The 27,306-nt window shown below is 37.9% G+C and overlaps 1 protein-coding gene across 8 annotated transcripts in view; it reads right to left on the reverse strand.

Moving 5' to 3' along the window:
* Positions 1-27,306, reverse strand: part of CNOT1 (CCR4-NOT transcription complex subunit 1) — an 84,400-nt gene that overhangs the window by 49,722 nt on the left and 7,372 nt on the right. For all 8 annotated transcript variants that reach the window (XM_081275501.1, XM_081275499.1, XM_081275500.1 and 5 more), the window contains 9 exons: positions 21,305-21,581; positions 10,185-10,292; positions 9,444-9,542; positions 9,005-9,073; positions 8,863-8,917; positions 7,742-7,945; positions 6,434-6,602; positions 3,079-3,205; positions 2,846-2,956 (listed from right to left, as the gene is read on the reverse strand). In XM_081275501.1, the coding sequence (XP_081131627.1) occupies positions 2,846-2,956; positions 3,079-3,205; positions 6,434-6,602; positions 7,742-7,945; positions 8,863-8,917; positions 9,005-9,073; positions 9,444-9,542; positions 10,185-10,292; positions 21,305-21,406 (1,044 nt within the window). In that variant the 5' untranslated portion in view covers positions 21,407-21,581. The remainder of the gene's footprint in view (positions 1-2,845; positions 2,957-3,078; positions 3,206-6,433; positions 6,603-7,741; positions 7,946-8,862; positions 8,918-9,004; positions 9,074-9,443; positions 9,543-10,184; positions 10,293-21,304; positions 21,582-27,306) is intronic.

Consider the following 27,306-nt stretch of genomic DNA (forward strand, 5'->3'; position numbering starts at 1 on the left):
AATGCATCACACAAAGGTTCTCATTAATATAGAGTAATATTTATGGTGCATTATCATCTTACAATTAAATATATACAGGAAAAAAGCAGCAGTGCACACCTTTACTCCCAGTGACTCTGGAGACTAAGGCAGGAAGATTTCAAGTTCAATGTCAGCCTCAACAACTTAGCAAGGCCCTAAGCAGTTTAGCAAGATGGTGTCTCCAAACAAAACAAACAAAAAAACACCCAACAGGTGGGGGGGGGGGGGAGACTGGGTGTGGTGTCACATGCCTATAATCTCAGCAGTTCAAGAGGCTGAGACAGAAGGATCACAAGTTCAAAGCCAGCCTCAGCAACCTGGCAAGGCCCTAAGCAACTCAGGGCTGGGGTTGTGACTCAGTGGATAAACATTCCGGGTTCAATCCCAGGTAACATAAAAATTAAAAAATTTAAAAGACTGGGTATATAATCTGAGATACAGTACCCCTGGGTTCAAAAAATAAATATAAAGTATCGTTTTTAAAAAGGGTTTTTTTTTTTTTTTTTGTATCAGGGATTGAACTCAGGGGCACTTTACTACCGAGACACATCCCCAGCCCTATTTCATATTTCGTTTTGAGACAGGGTCTCACTGAGTTGCTGAGTGCCTTGCTTTTTGTTGAAACTTTGAACTCCTGATACTCCTACTTCAGCCTCCTGAGCCACTGTGATTATAGTGGCTTGTGATAAGGTTTAAATGGGGGTATAAACGGTGTGTGGTAATGGGAAAGTAACCTAACAGGTTAGAGAAATAAGATATATTGGAGTAGAACTTAGTTTTTAGGTTTAGGGTTAGTTGATTTAGTTATATAGTGATTGTGAATCCTAGAATGGTGATTAGTAGTGCTATAATTTTTAAGTACAAAGGCATGGTTAGAATTGGTGTATTTATGGGAGGGATATTATATGATAGGAAAAATCCTGCAAAAAATGCTGCCGATTAAAAGGCTTTTGATAGAATTAATTGAGGGTTGTTTTGTTTTCGTTAATAGAGATTAGTGTTGAAAATTGAGGTTATCCTATTAGAGCAAAGAAAATGATATGCATGCTGTTGGCAATGAGTGTGATGGCTAGGGCTCAGGTGTTGGTATATGACATGTTTGCAGATTCTATAATGAAGTCTTTGGAGTAAAATCCAGTTAGGAAAGATGTGCCTATTAATGCAAGGCTTCCAATAATGAGTTAGGAAGAAGTAAATGATAGAGCCTTATACAGTCCTCCTGTTTTATGGATATCTTGTTCATAGTTTAGGTTGTGGATGATTGAGCCAGAGCACATAAATAATATGGCTTTAAAGAATGAGTGAGTACGGATATGAAGGTTGGTTAATTATCAATGGTTACTATCATTAGTCCCAGTTGGCTTGAGGTAGAAAATGCAATAATTTTTTTTTTAAATATCATTTTGGGTAAGGGCACGGATGGTAGTAAATAGAGTGGGGATAGCTCCTAAACATAGGGCAAGAATTTGTATACTTTTTATTATTCTCTATTAGTGGATAAAAACGAACTGTAAGAAGAATTCCTACTACAACTATGATACTAGAGTGCAGTAGTGCTGATATAGGGGTTGGGCTTTCTATAGCAGAAGGGAGTCAAGGGTGCAGGCCAAAATGGGCTGATTTTCCCATTGCTGCTAGAAATAAGCCCAGGAGACGAAGTAGAGTGGTATCTATTATGAATAATTGTTGGAATTTTCATGAGTTTGAGTTTAGTAGGAATCATGTTATACCTAAAACAAATCCAATATCTCTGATTCGGTTATATAAAATGGCCTTTAAGGCTGCCATATTAGCGCTTGTTGGACTGTACAATCAACCAATCAGTAAGAATAATATATACCTACTCCCTCTCATCCAATTAAAAGTTGGAACAGATTATTTATTACATGTGATTAGAATTATTATAGCAATGAGAAATATTAATAGATACTTGAAGAAGTGGTTAACATAGGGGTTGGCGTGTATATATTATATTGAGAATTCTATAATAGATCATGTGTTGAATAATGCTACAGGCATAAATACCATGGAAAAAGCAATCTAGTTTAAAGCTTATGGTAAAATTAAAAGTCTGTACTGTTATTCAGTGTCAATTAGAGATTGTGTGCCATTGCACCCGGCTAAAAAAAATATTTTTATAAAAAGTAAAAACGGGCTGGGGCTGTAGCTCAGTGGTAGAGGGACCGCCTTGCACAGGTGAGGCACTGGGTTCAATCCTCAGCACCACTTAAAAATGAAGATATTGTGTCCAACTACAACTAAAATATATATATATATATATATTTTTTTTTTAAAGTAAAAACAAAAAAACAAACAAAAGTATTTTAAAAGAAAAGGGGCTATGGATATAGTTCAGTGGTAGAGCATTTGCCTACCATGAATAAAGCTCTGGGTTCAATGCCCAGTACCATTAAAAAGTTTAAGACAGGGTCTAAGATGCTAAGACTGGCCTAAAACTGACTATCTTCCTGTTTTGGTCTCCCAAATCATTCAGATTACAGGTGTGTGCCAACATAGCTTGCATCATTATTTTAAAAAGAAAAAAATTTTTTTTTAGTTGTAGATAGACACAACACCTTAATTTTATTTATTTATTTTTTATGTGGTGCTAAGGATTAAACCCAGTGCCTCAAACATGCTAGGCAAGCACTCTCTCTCTGAGCTACAACCCCAGCCTGCATCACTGTTTTTTGAAGCTATAAAGTAAAGAGAATTACAGCACACTGCTGCTCTTATTCAGTTGGAATTTGTAAAAACTAACTTTTTTTTAATAAATAAAACATATAATATTAATAAATCAAAAAAACTGATTACATGTACCTACCAGTTCTTTAAGAACATCAATCAAGACTTCCACATTCCATGTGTGTGCCTGAGCTCCATCACTTTTATCTTTCCCATCACTCCAGATCCCACTGCCAGGTGCAGAGATACTCTGTAGAAGTAAAACTTCATTAAATAAATTCAACTATCCAACTATCACACTATAATTTAATCAACAAAATAAAGAAAACAGGACATTAACCCACTTAAATAAAGTAACTAAACTCAACAAACCTGTAATGGAATACCATCTGTTAATCCTGAATGAGTTCGAGCCATCATTCCTAAAACCCTTGCAACCTGGGCAGCTGTGACCTCCCGAACGCCAAACTGCATGATTATATTTCGACATTCTTCAATACTGAAACAGAAATATAAATTTAAAATGCTACCAAGCTCAAAAACCAAAATATTAAGAAATACAGTTAATAAATGAGTCCTTGGACTGGGGTGTGGTTCAGTGGCAGAGCACCTGCCTAGCATGCACCAGGCCCTGGATTCAATCCCCATTACCCACCCCCCCACACACACACAAATTTAAACACTTGGGTGAGGATCACCAGTTTTATAATATAGGCAGATTAATGAATCCATTTCTTATTACCTTTATATATTCAGAAACAAAATAATCTCCTACTTAAATGAGAAAATGGCAGAAATGTAAAGAAGTGGAAGAAAATAGACAAGAGTAATGGTTTTTCTCAAAGAAATTAACGCATCTTCTAATTTCAGTATAAATCAAAAGTCATTTCTACACTGAAGGTGAATTTGATTATTGCTATGTAAAAAGCCTTGCAAATACATCCTAGATCTTTGCATCTTGAAAGTTAATTAGAAAAAATTAAAGTGAGTGCATATGCCTAAAACTTATAAATTCATTTTTTCAAATATAAGTGGAAGTGAGTTTATATAACAGCTTTTGAAACATTAACAGTTATACTTAAAAGTGCTAGGTGTGGTGGCACATGCCTGTAATCCCATTGACTTGGGAGGATGAGGCAGGACTACAAATTTGACTCCAGCCTCAGCAACGCAACAAGAATCTGTCTCAAAAACAAAAATTAAAAAGGGCTGGGATGTAGCTCAGGGGTAAAGCATCCCTGGGTTAAATCTCCAGTATAAAAATAAAAATAAAAATAACTTCCTCTCAGAAAAAACATTAACAGTCCACTATATCAAAGATCTAAGTGCTACTAGTGCTACTAATAATGTATTAAAAATTTCCTTTGGTGCCCTGACAGGTAAGGTAAACAGAAAAGTAAAGGGTATAACTAGGCACAGTGGCTCACACGTGTAATCCCAGCCACTGAGGAAGGAGGTTTGCAAAGTTGGAGGATAGCCTAGGCAACTTAGCAAGACGCTGTCTCAAAATAAGAAAATAAAAAGTGCTGAGGATATAGCTCAGAGAGTGTCCCTGGGCTGAATCATTATTATAGGAAAAAATAAAAGTACAAAGCAGGAGGAAAAGCCAGGTGAGATAGCATATACCTATAATTCGAACTACTTGTGAAGGAAGAAAGATGAGGATCAAGAGGTCAAGGCCACTCTAGGCAACTTAGCAAGACGCTGCCACAAAATAAATCAAATTAAAATGGGCCAGGAGTCACATTGACACTCAAGTGTTAGAGCAGATGGTTGGTCCCTGGGTTCAATCCCCAGTACTGCCAGAGGAGGTAGTGGCACTGTTATGAAAGAAGGCTGACAAGAAATGAAGACATGATGAGAAAACTGAGGAATGGGGAGGAGAAAATTAGGCACTAAGGGCAAAGTTCCCTAACACTGGCCTAACATTCTCTTACTCTCCAAAAGTTAAAATATGCTTATTCTAATAACTAGGCTGAGAACCTTGGATTCAGGAGCCAGGCACGGTGGCACATGCCTGTTATCACAACAACTGCACAGGCTGAGACAGGAGAATTGCAAGCTTAAGTACAGCAACTTAATGAGACTCTGTCTCAAAATAAAAAATACAAAGGATTTGGAACGTAGCTCAGTAACAAAGCACCCCTGGATTAAGTCCCCAGTTACCCACCTGCCCCCCCCCAACAATAACAACAATAAAAAGCCGGGTATGGTGGCACACGCCTGTAATCCCAGTGGCTTGGGAGGCTATGACAGAAAGATCGCAAGTGCAAAACCAGCAATGGCGAGGCGCTGAGCAACTTGGTGAGACCCTGTCTCTAAATAAAATACAAAATAGGGCTGGGGATGTGGCTCAGTGGTTGAGTACTCTGGAGTTCAATCCCTGATACAAAAAAAAAAAAAAAAAAGCCCAAACAAATAAACGAATAAGCCTCCAATTCCTAAATTTGAGAAACTGGTAGGGATAGCCCTGAGAATGTTTATAGCTAGATCCAATACTAATATGTTGAAGAGCTGGGCATAGTATCACACACCTGTGATCCTAGCTGAAAGGCTAAGGCAGAAGGTTATTCATAAGTTCAAGGTTATTCTTGGCAACATAGGGAGACCCTGTCTAAAAATAAAATTTAAAAACTGGCTGTAGATGTAGCTCAGTGGAAACACACTTGCCTGGCATGTAAATGACTCAGAGTTCAATCTGCAGTATGGAGAGGAGAGAGAGAAAAAGGGTTTGAAATATCACTAACTCAGTAACACAGTGCTTGACTAGCACACACTATGTATGTCTTCGGTTTAATCTCTAGTACTGTCAAAAAAAGAAAAAAGCAAAAATTTTGAGAGATAACATTAAAGAATCTAAGGTAAACGAACAAAGAAAATGTGGTATATATACACAATGGAATATTACTCAGCCATAAAGAGAAATGAGATTATGGCATTTGCCAGAAATGGATAGAACTAGAGAGTATCATGCTAAGTGAAATCAGACAATCCCAAAAAAACAAAGCTGAATGTCTCTCTGATATGGGGATACTAACTCACAATGAGGGAAGGGGAGGGAAGAACAGAAGTACTTTGGATTACACAAGGGGGAATGAAGAGAAGGGAAGAGGAATGGGATTAGGAAGGATAATAGAATAAATCAGACATTACTGTCCTATGTTCACATATGAATACACAACCAATGTAATTTCACATCACGTACAACCAGAAGAGGAAGTTGTACTCCATGTTTGTATAATATGTCAAAATACATTCTACTGTCACATAACTAAGAAGAACAAAGAAAGAAACAACAACAACAAAAAAGAGAATCTAAGGACTTTGGGAAAGAGATATAGCCCACTTGGAAAAGCACTTGCCCGGCATGTATGAGGCCCTGGGTTCAATCCCCAGCACCACAAACTGAATCAAAAATCAATCAAAATATATTTTTTTAAAAAAGACAATCTAAGGGGGCTGGGAATGTGGCTCAGGCAGTAGCGCGCTCGTCTGGCATGCGTGCGGCCCGGGTTCAATCCTCAGCACCACATACCAACAAAGATGTTGTGTCCGCCGAGAACTAAAAAAAATAAATATTAAAAATTCTCTCTCTCTCTCTCTCCTCACTCTCTCTTTAAAGAAAAAATAAACAAACAAAAAAAGACAATCTAAGGAATTTGCATTAAAAAATAACATTGTGCTTGGTACAAGAATAATCAAAAGTCTGACTTGTACTGTTACCAACCTTGCACAAAAGCCATAGCCTACTTCTTGCATGAAATCAGCCAAAGAGCTCTCCATCATGGTTTTAGCAACCCCTCCGGAATCAGGCAGGATCCTGTCCATTAGAATGTCCCGTTTTTCAGGGTATAAAAGTGGTGCAAGCACCACAGGACAGCGTTCTTGAGGAAAATCTGAGGGAAGAAAAAGCATAGAATTGCCATACTGATGAAATGCCATCAATTCTCTTTTACTCTCTCAAAGCCTTCTTCTAAACCCAAATATTCCACAAAGTTCATATTCAAAATAAAGTTTAATTTTTTCAACCTGCTAGCCCAAATTATGATTTCACACCAATTCCAGAATTTAAATTGTTTTATATCACAAAAATTGCCCATATGCAGGCTTTTAGTTTTTGTTGTTTCCAGCATGTACTAACTACTTCACAACCCGTATATTAAGTTTTACAATTGGATGATGAATCCCCGTACAAGGCAGACACTAGAAACAATTAGTATATCAATTTGTTTATTGCATCAACAAATAGAAAGCATCCCCCCACTGAAAAAGTTAATGAAGTTTAAATTACACTATATAAACATTACAAGTAAACAAAACCTATAGAGATTAATGATGTCAATGCTCCATCACAGATTTGTTTTTAAATAGTTTTCTCTCTAAAGTGAGGTTAACAGAATGAGGAATAAACTTGGAATGACAATGCCAAAAATAATAATGGTATATGAAAAGGAAGTAATATAGGTATATCAAAAGTGACCACCACCAGGCACAGGGGCACACACATGTAATCCCAGCAACTCAGATAGCTGAAGCAGGAGGATCACAATTCTGAGGTCAGCCTCAGCAAGTTAGTGAAACCCTAAGCAACTATGATACCCTGTCTCAAAAAAAAGAAAGAAAGAAAAAAGAAAAGGGGGAGGGGCTGGGGATATAGATTGGTGATAAAACAGCCATGAATTTAATCCTCCCCAGAAAAGGGGGAGAATTTTAAACTTTTTAAACTAAAACAACCTGTCTCAATAATATAGTCTCCCTAAAGGGGAAAAAATGACTACAGGTAAATATGCCAAGTTTCATCTGTGATTGGTACTTATGTAACAAGATTATTGGTGGTAATGTTTATTTTATACTTTTCCTTTAATAAAGTTCTAGGCTTCCATATTTTAATTTAGAAAATAATCTCTTCCTCTTTCAAAACCTGTAAACATGCAACAAAGTGAATCATTGGCTTCACTCATTCTACCATGATTTTTTCACACATTCATGATCATCCAAGGAAATCATCTACTATAGTTTACAAAGATCCCCTTACCTCTGCGCAGTGTCTTGAGAAAAGCGTCTATCTGTTCCTGTCCAACTCCAAAGGCTCCCTTCTGCCCAAAGAGGAGATGGGAGAGGAGGAGGTGTAGGACCTCTATTGCTATATCTTGGAAGCCACCTTCTTGATTTCCACTGACGTCTGCGTCAATATAGGAACGCAGAAGATCTGGAAGCTTCTGTTTGATAAACTGGGCAGCTAAAAGTCAGACAAACAAAATACCACAGGTTATTTCTGCACCACAATGGGGGGGAAAACCACATAAAATCTAAATATACTTCTCTTTCACCAACTTCTTATTTTGAGACAAAGTCTTGCTGAGTTGTGGAGGCTGGCCTAGTTCACTGTAATATCCTTGTCATTTCAACCAATTCACTCTGTAACTCTCTAACACTTTCATAGCTCTATTTAAGAGATAGTTAACAGGTATAAAGGGATCAATGGCCAGGGGCTTGCTGGGGACAGGGGAGTTTTACAAGATAAAGTTTCCCGAGATCTGTTACACAGTAACACTATAGAACTGTATTTTTAAAAAGGACTGAGGGGAAGAAAAAAAAAGAATAAAAATATTCTTTAGAGATTCACTGAAATTTGATAAAGATGGAAATCTCTATCATGATCATTTGCAAATCATCAAAAATAAAACACTAAATACCTCGGATAAAAAAAAAGAAGAAGAACTGAGGGTACCTGAGTGCAATGGCACACCTCTAATCCCAGAGGCACAGGCAGCTGAGATGAGAAGACTGTAAATTCAAAGCCAACCTCAACAAAAAGCAAGACACTAAGCAACTCTCTTAATAAAATATGAAATAGGGCTGGAGATGTGGATCAGTGATTGAGCAACCCTGAGTTCACTTCCCAGTAACCCTGCTCAAAAAAAAAAAAAAAAAAAAGAACTGAGGGGTAATTTTACATTTTTGGGGCTGAGGTCATAGCTCAGTGGTACAGCACTTGCCTAGCATGTATAATGCACTGGGGTCAATTTTTAGCACCACATATAAATAAATAAATTAAATAAAGGTGAATTAGCAAATTAAAAAATATATATACTTTCTCCAGACACAAAAATTAAATCTGACAATCATCTTGCTCTTATGGTAAAAGCAACTCACCAAAACCTCTGAGATCTGAGCTGGAAGAATTCAAGAGGGCAAGACCAAAAATTACCTGAAACAAGAAGGGGTTTATGTTAACCAAAGAGTCAAATGGCTATTTTTTAATTCTAATTTTGCCTACTTTTCTTAAATCACTTACCTCTTGTACTTTGCTTAACTTGAGAACTTTACTCAGCTGGGCAAATAAGTGGGGTGCAGGCTTTAAACTCTGGAGGGAAAAATTTTTTTTTAAAAAACGCTTAATTTTCAAAAAGATTTAAAATTATCACTGCAAACAATTATGGCAATATATACTAGCAACAGAACGTGTGGTGCTGCTAGAAATAATATGCCATATCCTAAAATTATGGAATGATAAGCTTAAGCCTTCAAATGACCCGGTGTTAGTAAGATCCTATTTATTAAGTGAACTGGCTTGAATTCATAACAAAGGTACAAAAGTCTTCAAAGTAACTACTTAAAAATTATTAATTAAGAAATAATATTTTTTAAAAAATCAAGGCTTAGAGTCTTTTTATTAGGAAAGCCTAGTAAGAGATGTCATTCTTAAGACTACTAAAGAGAAAAATAATACCAACCTTCTGATAGTGCAATGGATTATCAATGGCATAGGACAATGTTGAGATAAAATTTGGCTTTGTAATCAGCGACGCACACTCCTGAATCAGAAACTGAGTCTTTAAAAATAAAAAGTGAGTTTTCATTAGCACTAATCATCATCTAACACACAAAAAAGTGTTATCAAAATAGAAACATTATTATCAAAATCAGCTCTTTAAAACTCATAAAGTTGGGGCTGGGGTTGTGGCTTGCCTAGCAAGTGCCAGGCGCTGGGTTCAATCCTCAGCACCACGTAACAATAATAAAATAAAGGCATTGTGTCCAACTACAACTAAAAAAAATATTTAAAAAAAAAACTCATAAAGTCTATTAGCAAAAAGTCTATACACAAAATAGAATCCTTTGAGATTAGTAAAACAAACAATATGATAAAACTTTTGCAAGATTTACAATCAAGTTAAAAAGACTCAATCAAAGACATGAGGTATCCTCTCTTCATTACTAACTTGTCAAGCAGGACATTCAAATTCCTGCTTCAGACAACCCTGGCCCCAGTTTCCTAATCTAAATTAGGTCTACACCCAGGTAGAAGAGACAGACAGAAAAAAGGGAAATTCACCCAACATCAGTAAGTCATCTGGCTGATTATTTTCTGGATGCTATTCTGTAGATGTTGTTAGCTACGCACTTTATGCTCAAAACTATAATTCAATTTGCAATTAGAGCTAAGAGGACATAAACTCTGTAACCCCAAATACCTGATGGAAATCTTTGCCACTGCTTTTACCATCGCCACTGAAATCCACATGAGAAAATAGGCAGCGTAATAAATGCCTGTCTGCCTCAGGACCGTGCCGATTCACAATCTAAAAAAGAACAAAAGTACAGTTTAAAAGAAAAGAGTTTTTAGAAAAAATCAAAACAGGGCTGGAGGTATAGCTCAGCAGTAGAGAATCTGCCTAGCAAGTATAACACCCATAGTTCAATTTACATTACTGCAAGCAAATAAATAAGAGAGGTTTAAAAAAAAAAAAAAAAAGACCGGTAAAGTGGCACATGCTTATAATCCCAGCAAGTTAAGCTGAGGCAGAAAGATTGCAAATTCAAGGACAGTCATATCAACTTATTGAGATCCTATCTAAAAATTAAAAAAGGCTGGGGATGTAGCTCAGTGGTAAAGCACCCCTGGGTTCAATTCCTAGTAACCAAAAAAAAAAAAAAAAAAGTGTGGGTGGGGGAGGAAAAAAAAACCAACCTCATAGGGCAAAATCCCAAATTACATTATTTGTTCATTCTAGAATAAGATTAAGATGAAACATATAATGATTCTATTTTATTTTCTATTCTCTATTATATTCTTTTTTATAGTCTATTGTCAATGGCAGAAAAACAGCAAAACAAGTAGTGATTATCCCTTATAATACAAAGTGTTTCTCAAAGTTTTAATGTTGACAGAAGCAGTAATTCATGCCTGTATCCACCATAACTTGGGAAGCTGAGGCAGAAGGATCACAAAGTATTAGGTGAGCCTCAGGAAGGCCTTGTCTCAAAATAAGAAAAAGGGTTGGGGTTCTACTGTCATGTACAACCAATTTAAAAAAAAAAAAAAAAACACCTTATTTTAAAAGGAGAGTGCTGGAGATTAATTCAGTGTAAATTACCTCTGGGTTCAACCCCCAGTACCAAAGAAGGGTGAGAGTTTTTTGGTTTGGGGTATCAGGGATTAAACCCAGGGGTGCTTAACCACTGAACCACATTCGCAGCCCTTTTTATTTTTCATTGTGAGATAGGGTCTTACTAGGTTGCCAACAGTCTTGTTAAATTACTGAGGCTGGCTTCAAATCTGTGATCCTCCTGCCTCAGCCTCCAGAGCAGCTAGGGGGGAAGGGGAGTTTTTAAGGCAATGATTTCATGTAACTCTAATTCCCTCTATGAATTCAACCTTCACTATTTGTGAAGGGGAAGGGCAACACTGAGGATTAAATTGAGGGACACTCTACCCCTAAACTACCTCCCAGTCTTTTAAATTTTTTTTAGTTGTAGATAGACATAATACCTTTATTTTTTTAAATGTGGTGCTAAGGATCAAACCCAGTGCTTCACGCGTACTAGGCAACCACTCTACCACTGAGCTACAACACAAGCCCTAATTTTTAAAATTTTGAGACCAGGTCTTCATAAGTTTTCCAGACTAACCTGGAGTTTTCGATCCTACTGCTTCAGCCTCTGGAGTCACTGGAATTAGAGGTATGCTCCACCACACCTGGCAACAACTTTGACTCTCTACAGATTTAGATGCTGCACTTGGGCTCCATTAGTTTCTTGATGTTCCTCAAACCTACCAGTGTTTGTAACAGTTCCTATCTCCTCTAACTGGAAAGCTCTGTATTTCTACATATGGTTTGTTCTTTCACTTCCTTTAGGCTTCTGCTCTAAAGTCACCTGCTCAGTGAGGCCTTCTATAACTACCATTCCTGTAACAGCAACATGACCTGCTCCACCATAACCCCTTAGATCTACTTTACTTTTCTCCACAGCACTTGCCACTGTGTCAGAATTTGTTCAGTCATTAGAAGTTACATGAAAACAAAGAATTGATATAGTTGTGCTCATGTTTGCACATCTAGTCTAGAAAAGAGCTTATCAAACTGATAAGTGATAATGTTTACTCAATTACATATTAGAAAATTATAAATAGCTAAGCGTGGTAATCCCAGCAGCTTGGCAGGTCGAGGCAGGAGGATCACAGGTTTAAAGCCAGTCTCAGTCCTGTCTCTAAATAAAATACAAAATAGGGCTGGGGGTGTGGCTCAGTGGTTGAGTACCCCAGAATTCAATCCCTGTTACAAAAAATAAGTAAATAGATAGATAAATAAATAAATAAATAAATAAATAAATGAATAAATGAATAAATAACACATTTACCTACTTTGGGCTGGATATCATATTAAACTTCCCTGGTTTAATCTTCAACTCTGCCAAAAATTACAGAGATGGATAGGGAGAAATACACATAGATTCCACTACCCTAAAATCCAACATTCTGAGTAGAGGAATATGGATTTATAGTCCAACTCCCAAACTTATGATCCTCCTGTAGCATAGTTCATGCAAAAGTATGTTATTTAACTTATTTCAGTGTCCGTTTTCCTCCATCCAGAAAATGAGGTAAGGGGGAAGCAATTTCAAGGGCAGCCTTAGCAACTTAGGGAGGCCCTGTCTCAAATTTTTTTTTAAAAATAAAAGCTTTTCTACAAGCTTCTGAAGATGAAAATATTGGACCATCAATAACAACCTTTCCAATTCAGGCATGGCTGCGTACACTTGTAATCCCAGCTACTCAAGAGGCTAAGGCTTGAAAATAACCAAGTTTGAGCCAGTCTCAGTAACCTCGTAAGAATCTGTCTCAAAATTTAAAGGGGGGGATCAGGGTGTAGCTCAATGGTACAGTGCCCCAGTACTACAAAAAAGAGAGACAATTATTAGGCCAACTAATGTTTCCCTCAAAAGACCAAGATGAGGGCTGTGTATGTGGCTCAATGAAAAAGCACCTACCTAGCACATGATCTCAAAGGTCCCAAGAATGCTCAAGGTTCTATTTTAAAATATGTACCAAATCCCTTCATTTAAATTGAAAACTATAACCTACTAAATTACAATGATTAGTAACTGGAATACCTAAGTGAATATCTAAATATGCATACAAATAAAGGAGCAACTCCATATTTAATTTTCTTTTTTTGTTTGTTTGTTTTTTGGTACTAAGAATTGAACCCAGGGGTCTCTTTACCACTGAGGCACATCCTGGTCCCTTTTAAATTTTATTTTTAGACAGGGTCTGGCTAAACTGCTGATGTTCTTACTAAACTGCTAAGGCTAGCTTTAAGCTTGTGATGCCCCTAGTTCAGTCTCCCAAGGAATCAGGATTAAAGGCATGTGTCATCATACCCAGCTCCATGTTTAACTTTTTAACACATCCCACCTTTTTAAATGTATTTACTTTTAATGTATTACCTGCATTAATTAAGTTTGGGTTACTTTGTTTTAAAAAAACAGTTCATCTGCAGGGCTCAGTGGCACACACTGTAATCACACTGACTTGGGAGGCCGAAGCAGGAAGATCCCAAGTTCAAAGCAAGCCTTGGCAACCCAGTGAGAACCCCATCCCAAAATTTAAAAAGGGGGGAAATGGGGATGTAGCTCAGTGGTGAAGGGCCCCTGGGTTCAATCCTTACTACAAAGACAAACCAAAAAAAAAGGTGTGGGGGGGGGTAGGGGGTGTAGGATAAGGATGTAGTTCGGTAGTAGAATGCTTTTCACCTACCATGTGTTAAGTCTTGGGTTCAAACACTAGTTGGGGAAGGGGCAATACCAACTAGCTCATGTGTTTAGTGAATGTATGTACCTAACAAATTCAATAAACATTCCTCCTTCCCACTTGTCACTAGGAGAAATAACAAATGGAACAACATCCTAGACAAGCAATGAGATCTGATCACACTAAGTTACAACCAAAGCAGGGCAATAAATTATACCTGTCTCCTTAGTGCAGTCTACAGCACATCAGTCTCATAAACTAGGACAAAGCATCCAAGGATTTGCCTTTTTTATTTGTCACCAGAGGAAATTGAGAGTGCTAAGAACTAGAACTTTGTTCCCACCCCAGTTCTAAATTCCTAAACATTCTAAATGACTGTCTGCAAAGGTACTACTGAAGACACAAATTTTACTTATCTAAAAAAAGACTTAAACTTACTGAAACCTAAGTCATCAATTGAAACCAACATTCTTATGTTTTACCTTCAAAATTAATGACTAATTTATTCCTTATTTTATTCCAGTTTTATTTAAACACTAAATCAGAAACAGGAGACATAAACTAAAAAAAAGCCCTATACCTCAAGAACTTGAGAGCAAGAAAGGTGAATAAATCAATTTACAATGTAGCATTAAGGCAACCAGATCACAGAGACAATTGCTGGAGTACTTGGACATGTACCACCACATTCACTCCTCCAAAATAGATCTAGTTGTCCCAACAGTCAGTTCCTCCAAGATGTGCCTCAGTTGCACAAGCATGTATATATACACATGCTTTACTGGGAACTGAACTAGGGGCGCTTAATCACTGGAGCCACATCCCCAGCCCTTTTTACTTTTTAAAGACAGGATTTCACCAAGTTGCTCAGGCTGGCCTCAAACTTGTAATTCTCCTGTCACAGCCTCAAGTCTCTGGGATTACAGATGCCAACATGCCTGGTTCAGCTAAAGAATCCTATTGCCTAAGTGCACACTCCTCCTGGAGCAGGGCCCATCCAAAGACAGGTCAGTAAAGGCCTAGTCATTTGGGCACACTGTGAAACATCTTTGATGTATGATATAGAACTCACTCCTCATGTGGTTGTCCCAGGTTTTATTAGTTTGCATTACAGTTCTACCAAAATTGTGTCCTGTCTGCCTCCTTGCTCCCAGAGGTACTACAACTTTATAAATGCCCTACATTTCAAAGCATTTTCAGAGATAACGAACCACACCAAAAGCCCAGGTTAAGAATTGTAACTTTTTGGGGCTGGGGATGTGGCTCAAGCGGTAGCGCGCTCGCCTGGCATGCGTGCGGCCCGGGTTCGATTCTCAGCATCACATACAAACAAAGATGTTGTGTCCGCCGATAACTAAAAAATAAATATTAAAATTCTCTCTCTTTCTCTCCCTCTCTCATTCTCTCTTAAAAAAAAAAAAATTAAAAAAAAAAAAAAGAATTGTAACTTTTGCCTCAGCAACTTAGGAAGCTGAAGCATGTGGATTGCAAGTTTGAAGCTAGTCTCAGCAACTCAATGAGGCCCTAAGTAACTTGGTGAGATGCTGTCCCAGTAAAAAATAAAATGGGCTGGGGAGGAGGATTCTGAGTTCAAAGCCAACCTCAGCAACTTAGTGATAGTCTAAGCAATTAGCAAGCCCGTCTCTAAATAAAATATAAAATGAATTGGGGATGTGGCTCGGGGGTTAAATGCCCCTGGTTTTAAATCCCTGATACCAAAAAAAATGAATGAATAAATAAATAAATAAATAATAAAATAGGCTGGGGATGTAGCTCAGTGGCAAAAGCACTTCTGGGTTCAATCACTGGCTCCAAAGGGGATGGAAGGACAATTGGAGCTTTTGAGTTGTACAGAGACATCATCAGTTATACATCTTGGAAAGGTCATTCTGACAATACAGGGAAGATGTCTAACAGTAGGGCTATCAAGTGTTAAGACGACTTGGGATAAAAATTACTTGTGATCCAGAATTATTTTCTTCTGCTTTTTGCCATCTACGAACAAATATAAAGGAATTCATCAAAGGAATATTGTGGACAAAAATTTAGCATCTGCCATTTTATACATTTACCAATGGACAAAATAAAATCTTTGAACTTCAATATAAAATGAGACAGGATTGATGTGTAGCTCAGTGGTGGATTATATGCTCAGCATGCATGAGGCCCTGGGTTAAATCCCTGTTACATAACCAAAACAAAGGCAGGCACAGTGGTGTATGCCTGTAATCCCAGTGGCTCCAGAGACTGAGAGATGAGGATAACAAACTTGAGGCCAGCCTCAGCAATGTAGAAGGGCCTAAGCAATTTAGCAAGACCCTGCCTCAAAAACAAAACAACAACAACAAAAAAAAAACACTACCCTACAAGACTATAGCAAGGATGTGAAAAATACTATTAAATCACATTAAAAATAATGCCTGGAACACTGTGATGGAAAAGTTGCTATAAAAATGGGAAAACTGACTTTACACATAGAATGACTGAAATGACAGAATGCTTAGTATTTTTTACTTATCCGTGTTGTGCCGTTAATAATCTCAATGCATCATAGTATACACCTTGTTGATGGATGCCAAAGTTGTTTTCTAGTTTGAGAATGTTATGATACATGTCTTTTGATCATAGAGCACATGCAGGTCTACAAGTGCGAAGTAGAACTGCTAGGTTATAACTGGTATGTCAAATAACAGAGGAAAGCTAGAAGATGTTGGCTTTTATTTTATTTATTTATTTTATCTGTATGGTTTTAACAGGTACATGCTTGTTTTATGAAAATTCATCTGTATGCATGAATTGTGAATTGCTCTATGTGCACATTAACTTCAATAAAAAGTTGATTAAGCCTAATCATGGTTGTATATGACTGTAATCCTAGGAACTCAGGAGCCTGAGGCAGGAGGATAATACATTCAAGTATATCCCAGCCTCACCAACTTAGTAAGACTATATCTCAAATTAAAAGGGCTGGGATATCGGGCTGGGGTTATGGCTCAGTGGTAGAGCGCTTGCCTACCAGGTACGAGGCCCTGGGTTCGATCCTCAGCACCACATAAAAAAATAAAAGTATTATGCCCAACTACTTCTAAAAAATAAATATTTAAAAAACAAGGGGGGGGGGCCCTGGGATATAACTCAGTGGTAGAGTACCCCTGGGTTCAATTCCCAATATTGGAAGGAAAAAAAGGTGACTGACTAGGTGTGGTAGTGCACACCTGCAGTCCCAACACTTCAGAGGGTGTAATCCAACTATTTAGGCTGAGGCAGGAGGATCATTTTAGTCTAGGAATTTAAGGCCAACTTGAACAAAACAACAGAACACTGTTTTGCTCATACAAACAGACATACATCATATTAGGTACATAAAATATTTGAAAACTAATTGCGTAAGACAGAATAAATACTTAAATAATAGCTGCATTTAATTGTTAAATCAAACACTGACCAACACAGCTTTTAGAATTTATCTAAGAAATTAATTCAAATAAAGGGAATAATAGGGAAAATCTTCAATGGATACTGGTAGAACTAGGTTTGATGCTTGCAAGATGAGTATTTATTCCAGGAACTGTTTTTAAGACTAGATGTAACAGAGGGCTGGATGTAGCTCTGTTGTTTTTTTTTTTTTTTTTTTTAAGAATTTTTATAGGTACTTTATTTTTTTAAAGAGAGAGAGAGAAAGAATTTTAATATTTATTTTTTAGTTATCGGCATACACAACATCTTTTTGTTTGTATGTGGTGCTGAGGATCGAACCCGGTTCGCACGCATGCCAGGCAAGCACGCTACCGCTTGAGCCACATCCCCAGCCCTGCAGTTCTGTTGTAAAGGGCTATCTGAGGACACATGAAGCCCATTAATCACTAATGGGGTGGGGAGTAGAGAAATGGAAAAAACAGACTAATCAACCTGATGTATAATCTACTTTAAAAATAAAATTAAACATAACCACAATTTCCATGAACACTAAAAAAAAAAAAAAAAAGCATACTTGCCAGACACAGTAGCACACCTAGAATCCCAGCAACTCAGGATTCCAAGTTCAAGGCTAGCTTTAGTGACTTTGAAAAGCCCTAAGCAATTACAGAGACCCTGTCTCAAAATAGTAAAAAACAGCTAAGAATGTAGCTCAGTGATAAAACACCCCTGGGTTCAACCCCAGTACCAAAAAAAGAAAAATGAGGGGCTGGGGTTGTGGCTCAGCAGTAGAGGGCTCGCCTAGCACATGTGAGGCCCTGGATTCAATCCTCAGCACCACGTAAAAACAAATAAAAGTATTGTGTCCAACTATACCTAAAAAATAAATATTTTTTTAAAAAAAGAAGCACCCAGTAGTACTAAAAAAAAAAAAAGAAAGAAAAATGAAAAAAAAAGGTATATGCTTACACAAACCTCAACTTTAAACTCTAGAAGTTACCTGTACAATTACATTTTATACATAGATGAAAGAGAGCTAGTGCCAGGTGCAGTGGCACGCGCCTGTAATCTCAGTGGTTCAGGAGGCTGAGGCAGGAGGATTTCGAGTTCAAAGTCAGCCTCAGCAAAGGCGAGACGCTACACAACTGAACCAAGACCCTGTCTCTAAATAAAATACAAAAAGGGTTGGGGATATGGCTTAGCGGGTAAGTGCCCCTGAGTTAAATCCCCCGTACCAAAAATAACTAGAATAGAAAAGAAAAGAAAAAGGGCTGGGAATGTGGCTTACTGGTTTAAGTGCCCCTGAATTCAATCCCTGATATCATAAAATGAATGAATGAATGAATGAAGAGTTGTGGATGTTGCTCAATGGTTAAGTGCCCCCAGAGTTCAATCCCCAGGGCCAAAAAAAAAACATACATACATACATACACAAATAAGTGTTATGCACTACAACTAAACATACTACTGAACTGTCTTAAAAGACTGAATGAAATACTTCACAAATCAAACCTACATAAAAAGTAATTCTACTTATAGGGCATGATGGAGCACCCCCATAATTCCAGCTACTCAGGAGGCTAAAGCAGAAGAACAGCAAGTTCAAGGCCAACCTCAGCAATTTAGTGACACTGTCTCAAAATAAAAAATAAACAAAAAAGGGTTGGGGATGTAGCTCAGTAGCAAAGCACCCTGGGTTCTTTATTATAATCGGCAGTACCAAACCCCCCCGACACACACACACACACAAATGCAGACGGGAAATGCAGCTCAATGTAGAGAACCCCTGGTTTTAATTCTCTGCATCATAAAAAAAAAAAATAAATAGTAATTTTAAAAAAGATCGATCTGGGCACAGTGGCTCAAGCCTTTAATCCCAGCAGCCTGGGAGGCTGAGACAGGAGGATCGTGTATTCAAAACCAGCCCTAGCAATGGTGAGGTGCTAAGCAACTCAGTGAGACCCTGTCTCTAAATAAAATACAAAACAGGGTTGGGGATATTGCTTAGTGGTTAAGTGCCTCTGAGTTCAATCCCCAGTACAAAAAAAAAAAAAAAGATTGAGAGCCAAAAACCTGAATAGGTATTTTGCAAAAATACATTAAAAATTAATACATGAAAACTCAGTTATCATTTGCAAATCAAAACCACTTTACACCCACAAGAATGGCTAAAAGAAAAAGGACAGATATGACGACTGTTAGTGACTTTGAGGAGAAACTGGAACCCTCATGCACTGCTCCTGAAAATGAAAAATGATGCAGTGCTTTGAGAAAGTGGCAATTCTTCAAAATGTTGAATATGGACTGGTGGTATGTATAACTCAGTTGTAAACAAATTGCCTAGCAGGAAACAGTCTTCAACTCTATCCCCAGCACCACATGCACATGCGCGCGGGCACACACACACACACACACACACACACACACACACACACACACAGTTCCCATGGGACCCAGCAATTCCATTACAAACATACACAAGAGACCCTGAAAAAGCAAAATGTACACACAAAACATTGTAAATAAATTTTAAAAAATAGCAGTATTTATAATAACCAAAAAGCAAAAAAATCCTAAGTATCTATCAATTGCTATACAGATAAACAAAATGTGGAATAAATACAACAGAATATTATTTGCCCGCAAAATGGAATGAAGTATTGACATGTACTACAATATAAATGAAACTTCAAAACATTGTTAAGTAAGCCAGGCACTGAAATGCACACCTGTAATCCCAATGAATGAAGAGGCTGAAGCAAGTAGATTGCAAGATGGAGACCAACCTTAGCAATTTAGCAAAACCCTGTCTCAAAATAAAAAATAAAAGGGCTGGGGAGATAACTCCGCAGTATGGTGCCATTGGGGTGGGGGTAGGGGGACTGAAAGAAGGTAAGCACATAAGGCCATATACGGTATAATGTAATTCATTTTTTGGGTACTGGGATTGAACTCAGGGCACTTTACCACTGAGCTACATCCCCAGATTTTTTAATTTTTTATCTTGAGACAGGGTCTTATTAAATTGCAATCCCCCTACCTCAGCCTCCCAAGTTTCTGATATTATAGGCATGTGCCACTGTACCCAGCATATAATTCCTTTCATACATAATATTCAGAATAGGCAAATCCACATAAGTAGAAAGCAGATTAGTGGTCAGCAACAAGAGAGAGGAAGAAATGGAAAATGCCTGTTAACAAATCAAGGGCTTTATTTTGGGGGATGAAAAATGTTTTAGCACTACATAGTAGTGGTGATTTGCACAACTTTGAATCTACTAAAAAGCTACTGAATTATACATTAGTTTTAGACAGACATGGTGTCACACATCTACAACCTGGGGACTTGAGAAACTGAGGCAGGAGGATGGCAAGTTCAAGGCCAGCTTGAACAACTCAGGAAGACCATACCTCAAAATAAAAAATTAACAGTATTAGGGATGTACATATCTTAGTAGCAGAGGAGAATTACAAAAAATAAATAAAATTAAAAGGCGAGGTCATGGTGGTACCCGCCTGTAATTCCAGAGCAGCAACTTCGGAGGCTGAGGCAGGACAATCACAAGTTCAAGGCCAATCTGAGTAACTTAGCAAGGCCCTAAGAAGTTTAGTGAGACCCTGTCTCAAAAAAAAAAAAAGTTCTGGGGATATGGCTTAATGATTAAGCACAACTGGGTTCAATCCGCAGGAGCAAAAAAAATAAGAAAAGTCAAAAAAAATTTTTAAATTTGAGTTTTATGGTTTATGAGTATTCTCAACTTTTCTTTACGTGAAGGAAAACTAGCACACAAAAGTCAAATATTTTTAATACAAAAAAATAGTAAAGAGGCTGCAGTTGTAATTCAGTGGTAGAGCACTTGCCTAGTATGTGTGAGGCACTGAGTTCAATCACATAAAAATAAACAGATACATAGGAGATAGATATATGGTGTTTTTTATCTACAACTAAAAAATTTTTTTAACAAAACAGTGAATATCTTAAAAAGATTCGAATAAGATGTCTTTTAACATATTACAGTGAAAAGAATCACTTACAGAGGCAAAGGTTAACTTTCATGCAACATATCATATAAATTTACAGCTTTATTCCTACTGCATACTCATTACTTTAATGGTATTTCTTTTTCTGACTTGATTACTTACATGCTGTATTTCCTGCTGGCTGGCTCGGTAATTTTTCTTGGTTAAATTGTCCACCAGGTAGCTGATTTGAGACAAGGCCAGCGAGAGCGAGTCAAGATTCATTGCTGGTTGGGGCGGAAGCAGGCGGCCGAGCCCGGCGCAAAATCACCATTATTCCCCTTTAGTCACCTCAGAGGCAGGTTAATGCTTTCTTTTGTAATTAGACTATATCTGGTGTCTGTATAATGTCTTCAGTTCTTCTTTACCAGGGGTCTTACTCTGTTCTGAAACATGGCACCTGTAATTTAAAAAATCCAGAATTCTAAATTAGAATTAGAAACGGGGGAATGGTTAAATAAATTTTATCTCTGTCTCAGCAACTAAAATGTTACTGGAAACTTTAGAAGAAAGTAAATACTCCATAAGTCAAATTCTTTCCTACATTGTTTAAAGTATTCACTAGACCAGATACAGTAAAACACGGCTGTAATCCCAACAACTCAGGAGGCTGAGGGCGTAGTAGGATCCCAAATTCAAGGCCAGCCTCAGCAACCTAGTGAGACCCTGTCTCAAAAATTTAAATAATAATAATTAAATTAAAGGGTGAGGGGGCAGAGCCTGGGGATGTTCAGTGGTAAAGCATTCCTGGGTCCAATCCTCAATACACTTCCCTAAAAGAAAATGTCCCATGCCCAGGGCTATATCACTGCCACACTGACAACTAAAGACTGTTAAATATAATAGTAAAACACAAATTTCAACAAGCCCACCTTTATTACAAAGTTAATACTTTCAACTAATAATCATTTCTCAGCTCTTACTGGATCTACTACTACAGTAAACCTTACTTTATTAACCAAACTAGACACTTCTGTAAGTGAAGGGGGCACCCTTAACAATTTACATAGGCCTTGGGATATAGCTCAGTGGTAGAGTTCTAGCATGCACAAGGCTATGTGTTGGATCCCGGGCACCACAGGGAAGGAAACAATAGGTGTAATCCAGGCTATCACCTCTCCCAGCTCACTCCCTCCTCCCTAGATGATACACTTTATTTCCAAGCTGCCATTTCACTCTTTTCTTCTCAATCTTCATTACAGGCTTTTGGCCTCATGTTTTGGAGTCCTTGGACTTTCCCTTTCTGTATTCACTTTCTTGGTAATTCAATCTTATGGCTTTACAAATTATCTACATCAGGCTAGGGATATAGTTCAATAGTAGAGCACTAATCTAGTATGTATAAGGCCCTAGGTTCAATCCCTAGTACCACAAACACATACACCAGCAACTCCCAAAGTTCTATCTCTAGTTCAAACCTCTCTCTCATGGCATCCGTATTTGTACTATATAATTTTTTACCTGACATCTCATACACAGTCTGTTACAAGATTGCAAAGCCTTCCCCTATCTCAGTCGATACTAATTTCATCTTAAAGTTACTCAGGTCTGGGGGTTGAAGGTTGGGGATGTAGCTCGGATGGTAGAGTGCTTGCCTCACATGTACAAGGCCCTGGGTTCGATTCCCAGTATCACCACCACAAAAAAAAACATGTTACTCAGGTCAAAATCTTGAACTCTTCCATTCCTCTATAACCATTCTCTTAAGAAATCCTTTCAGCTGTACCAAATCTAATTAGTTCTAACCCTCTCCAAATCTATGATAATCTAAAAACCATTATCTATCACCTGGATTACTATACTAGCCTTCTAACTGTTCTTTCAGGTTCTAGCCAGACAAAAGTACTTTTCAAATATAAAAACTCACTCAAGATTTGTCAACCAGAGTTCAAAATCCTCCACTGACTCAGAGTGGAAGCCTGAGTCCTTACAATAGCCTAGGAACAGTTATACAGGATTTATGTAGCCACTGACACTCCCTTGGCTTCCTCTCCTATTCTTGACTACCTTACTATTTATTTTCTCTTAACCACAATACAATGACATCCTTGCTACTTCTCAAAAAAAAAAAAAAAAGTCCATTTAAAGGTCTCTGCATCAAATGATGCAGAATCCTTCTCCAGGAGAACCACCTTGAATATCCTATGCAAGACTACAACACCCACTAACCACATCTGTGACCCACTTATTTCCACATCTCATCACCTAACATAATGTATAACATACTTATATTTGCCTTTCTTTTCATATTAGAATGTAAGTCCCATGAGATTGGTGATTGTAACTGTCTATTATCTATTATTCACAAATGTATTTTTAAGTACTAAAAGGTCCATACTAAGAGCTCATTAAAGCTTCTATGTAATACATACATAGCTTACAACTTTATAACCTGTGACAGGGCAGGAACAAACTCATGATATAAAATATGCACTTAGAATGCATGAGGCCTTGAGTTTAATCCCAAGCCCCAGCCCCGCCCAAAAAAGTGTTCCACTGCACAAAATAGCAGGAAAACCCACTGAAATTTTATTGATCTGATACAACAATCACAAAAGTAAATAACAGATGACTTAATTTATCAATCTCAATAGCACATACCAATAGCTCATACCACCAAGTTAAGACTTCCTAGACTCATCATGTACATGTAAATATGGATCACAATGACAATTTACAACCCATGTTTATTCCAAGTATTATAATGCAAAGCTATAAAAACACTTTCCAACAAGCTCTCCACAGCTGAGCATGCTCAGCTGTAATCCCAGTTTACTAGGGAGGCTGAGGCAGGAGGATTCTTAAATTCAAGATCAGCCTGGGCAACTTACAGAAACTCTTCCATAAAATGGGGCAAGGGCAGGAAGCAGTGGCTTACACCTGGTTATCTCTGGTACTAAACCATCTAGTCCTCTTATATGAACCTAAAAAAATGGTAGTAGTAAAGTCATCAAGGAACAATAGCATGATTCTGTCACTGGACTTTACTTTTAAGTCGGAAACTTAAAAGTTTCTCTTAAAAATGAGAAACAGGCCAGGTAAGACTGGGTATACAGTCTAGTAGTTAGAGCATTTGTCTTGTATGTGAGAGGCCCTGGGTTCAATTCCCAGTACAAAAGAAAAAAAGACTGGTGCATGCCTGTAATCCTAGCAGCTCAGGAGGATCCAGAGTTCAAAGCCAGCCTCAGCAATGTCAAGGTGCTAAGCAACTCAGTGAGACCCTGTCTCTAGATAAAAAACAAAATAGGGCTGGGGATGTGGCTCAGTGGTTGAGTGCCATCATCCCCCTGAATTCAATCCTCGGTACCCACACACACAAAAAAAAAGACATATATATGACATATAAGACCCAAACACTTGATAAAAACCCTAAAAGTGTTGGGCAGAATGGCAACCTATCTGTGATTCCAACAACTTCGAGGCTGAAGCAGAGGATCCCAAGTTCAGAGCCAGTCTGAGCAATTTAGGGAGACTCAGTACCAAATTTTCAATAAAAAATTAAGAAGAGCTAGGGGACTGGGGTTTTAAGGGGTAGAACACTTGCCTAGCATTGTAATGCACTAGGTTCAATTCTCAGCACCACATATGAATAAAATAAAGGTCCACTGACAACTAAAAACAGAGCTAAGAATGTAGATAACCCCTTAGCCCCTAATACCACAGAAAGAAAAAGGAAAATAACAGAGGAGGAAACTGAAAAATTAACTTTCTACAGACAAACCAAAAACTAGATTAACTGAGCATGATGGTGCACACCTGTAATCACAGCATCTTGGAAGGCTAACAGATCAGTTTGAGGCCAGCCTCAGAAACTGAGGTAGGCCAGTCTTAGAAAGACCCTGTCTAAAATTAAAAAAAAAAAAAGGTCTGGGAATGTAACTCAGCACCATGGGAAAAAAATTAAGTTAGTGAAGTTTTACATATTCCAAGATTCTCTATGTAAAATCCCAATCTATGGATGTTACATGGCTTTACTATACAGAAAAAAAGAATTAACATGGATGGCCAGAGACTACTGTACTTTTATAAAGGTTCATGAGGTTGTCCCTTGGCTGGTGGGGGAGAACTTGGATTTCTGACAATTCCCTAGAACTAATAAGAGTAACTCACTGTGCCTAACTTGTATTGCCAAAATGTAGTTTAATATAAACATCAACATTTCCTCTGGGAGGGTGGAATTTTGTTATGTGGTAGGTAGAGAGTACCTACATAACTCAGTAATCTGAGTAACAATCCTAGGCAGAGTCTTTTTTTTTGTTGCTGTTATTCTCCTGCTACTGGGGATTGAACCAAGAGGTGCTTGCTTCACCACTAAGCTATACTCTCAGCCCTTTTATTTATTTTTTTATTTTGAGACAGGGTCTCACTAAATTGCTGAGGCTAGACTTGTGATATTCCTGCTCTCCCAAGTCACTAATAAGTCAGCAACCAAGTGAGTTTCTAGGCAACTTAGGGAAATCTTGTCTCAAAAAATAAAAAGGGCTGGGGATTTGGCTCAGTGATAAAGCACCTCTGGTTTCAACCTCTAGTACCAAAAAAAAAAAAAAAAAAGTTTCTCTACTACACAATATTTAACACACATAGGATGCATCAATTCTTTGCTGGGGGCTGGGGATGTGGCTCAAGTGGTAGCGCGCTCGCCTGGCAAGCGTGCGGCCCGATCCTCAGCACCACATACAAACAAAGATGTTGTGCCCGCCGAAAACTAAAAAATAAAGATTAAAAAAATTCTCTCTCTGTCTCTCACTCTCTCTTTAAAAAAAAAAAAAAAAAAAAAAAAAAAATTCTTTGCTGGGAGGAATTAAGTTCATTTCCACTGGAAGAAGACACTTGGAAGCATGAGCCTGGTACCTTCCAGGTTTTACCCTATACATCCTTTCCCTTTGCTGATTTCCCTTTTGCATAACAGCCCTGAGTACAACTATATGCTACTGGACTTAAGGACCTCCAACAAACTTCATCTGGGCAAGTAGCCAAGATAAAATATTTTCTGGGGCTGGGGGTGTGGCTCAGCGGTAGCGCGCTCGCCTGGCATGCGTGCAGCTCGGGTTCGATCCTCAGCACCACATACCAACAAAGATGTTGTGTCCGCCAAGAACTAAAAAATAAATATTAAAAATTCTCTCTCTCTCTCTCTCTCTCTCTCTCTCTCTCTCCCCCCTCTCTCACTCTCGCTTTAAAAAAAATATATATATATTTTCTGGAGGTAACGGGAACCAAACTATAGATTTCCTCTCCAGTACGTACAAAATTTTGGATTTTATGACAAAGACAATCCTGAAACTATTTTGAATGGTTTCAGTATTTTAAGGAATAGATTATAGCATACATTGGCTAGATGCTCACCAAATCTCTTTTTTCTTCATGGGTAAAGAACTAGACTAGCAGAGTATAGTGGTACACACCTGACTGGCTACTCAGGAGGTTGAGGCAGGTTCCAAGTTCAATGCCAGCCTCAGCAACATAGCAAGATCCTGCCTCAAAATAAAATATAAAAAGGGGTGGGGTTGGTGGTTAAGTGCCCCAGGGTTCAATATGTGGTACCAAAGAGGGATTCACCTGGAGATGTAGTTCTGTGGTATAATGCCCCAAAGTTCAATCCCCAGTACCACCAAAAAAAAAAAAAAGAGAGAGAGAGAGTGACTATATTTCTCAGATTCTTTACATTGATGTGGCAAATGTGAGTTAGCTCTAGCCATTGAGACAATACCAAAAATCATCTGTCATTTCTAGAATTGGCTCATAAAACATCCTACTTATGAACCTTTTGTTCTTTCACCATTTGCCAGTTAACACTACAAAATTAAAAAGCCTAGGTTCCTGAACTACTACACAGAAAGCAACCTATTGAACTTCTTCAAGGAAAGTTATTTGGGGAAAAAATACATTTCTATTCTGTTAAAGCAGGTGATGATATCTTGGGGCTTTTTGTTATGTTGGGGTTATTATTAGACCTGTTTTGCCAAGTAACAGACAATACAAAAAGGTAAACATTTTAAGAACTTTTTATTTTTTTGCAGTACTAATACCAGGACCTTGTACATGCTAGGCAGGCAAGCACTCTACCACTGAACTACAGCCCCAATCATTCTTTTATTTTTACTGGGAATACTGAGCTACCTTCC

Source organism: Spermophilus citellus (assembly GCF_964194105.1).
Source record: "Spermophilus citellus genome assembly, chromosome: 18".
In the NCBI taxonomy this organism is placed as follows: domain Eukaryota; kingdom Metazoa; phylum Chordata; class Mammalia; order Rodentia; family Sciuridae; genus Spermophilus; species Spermophilus citellus.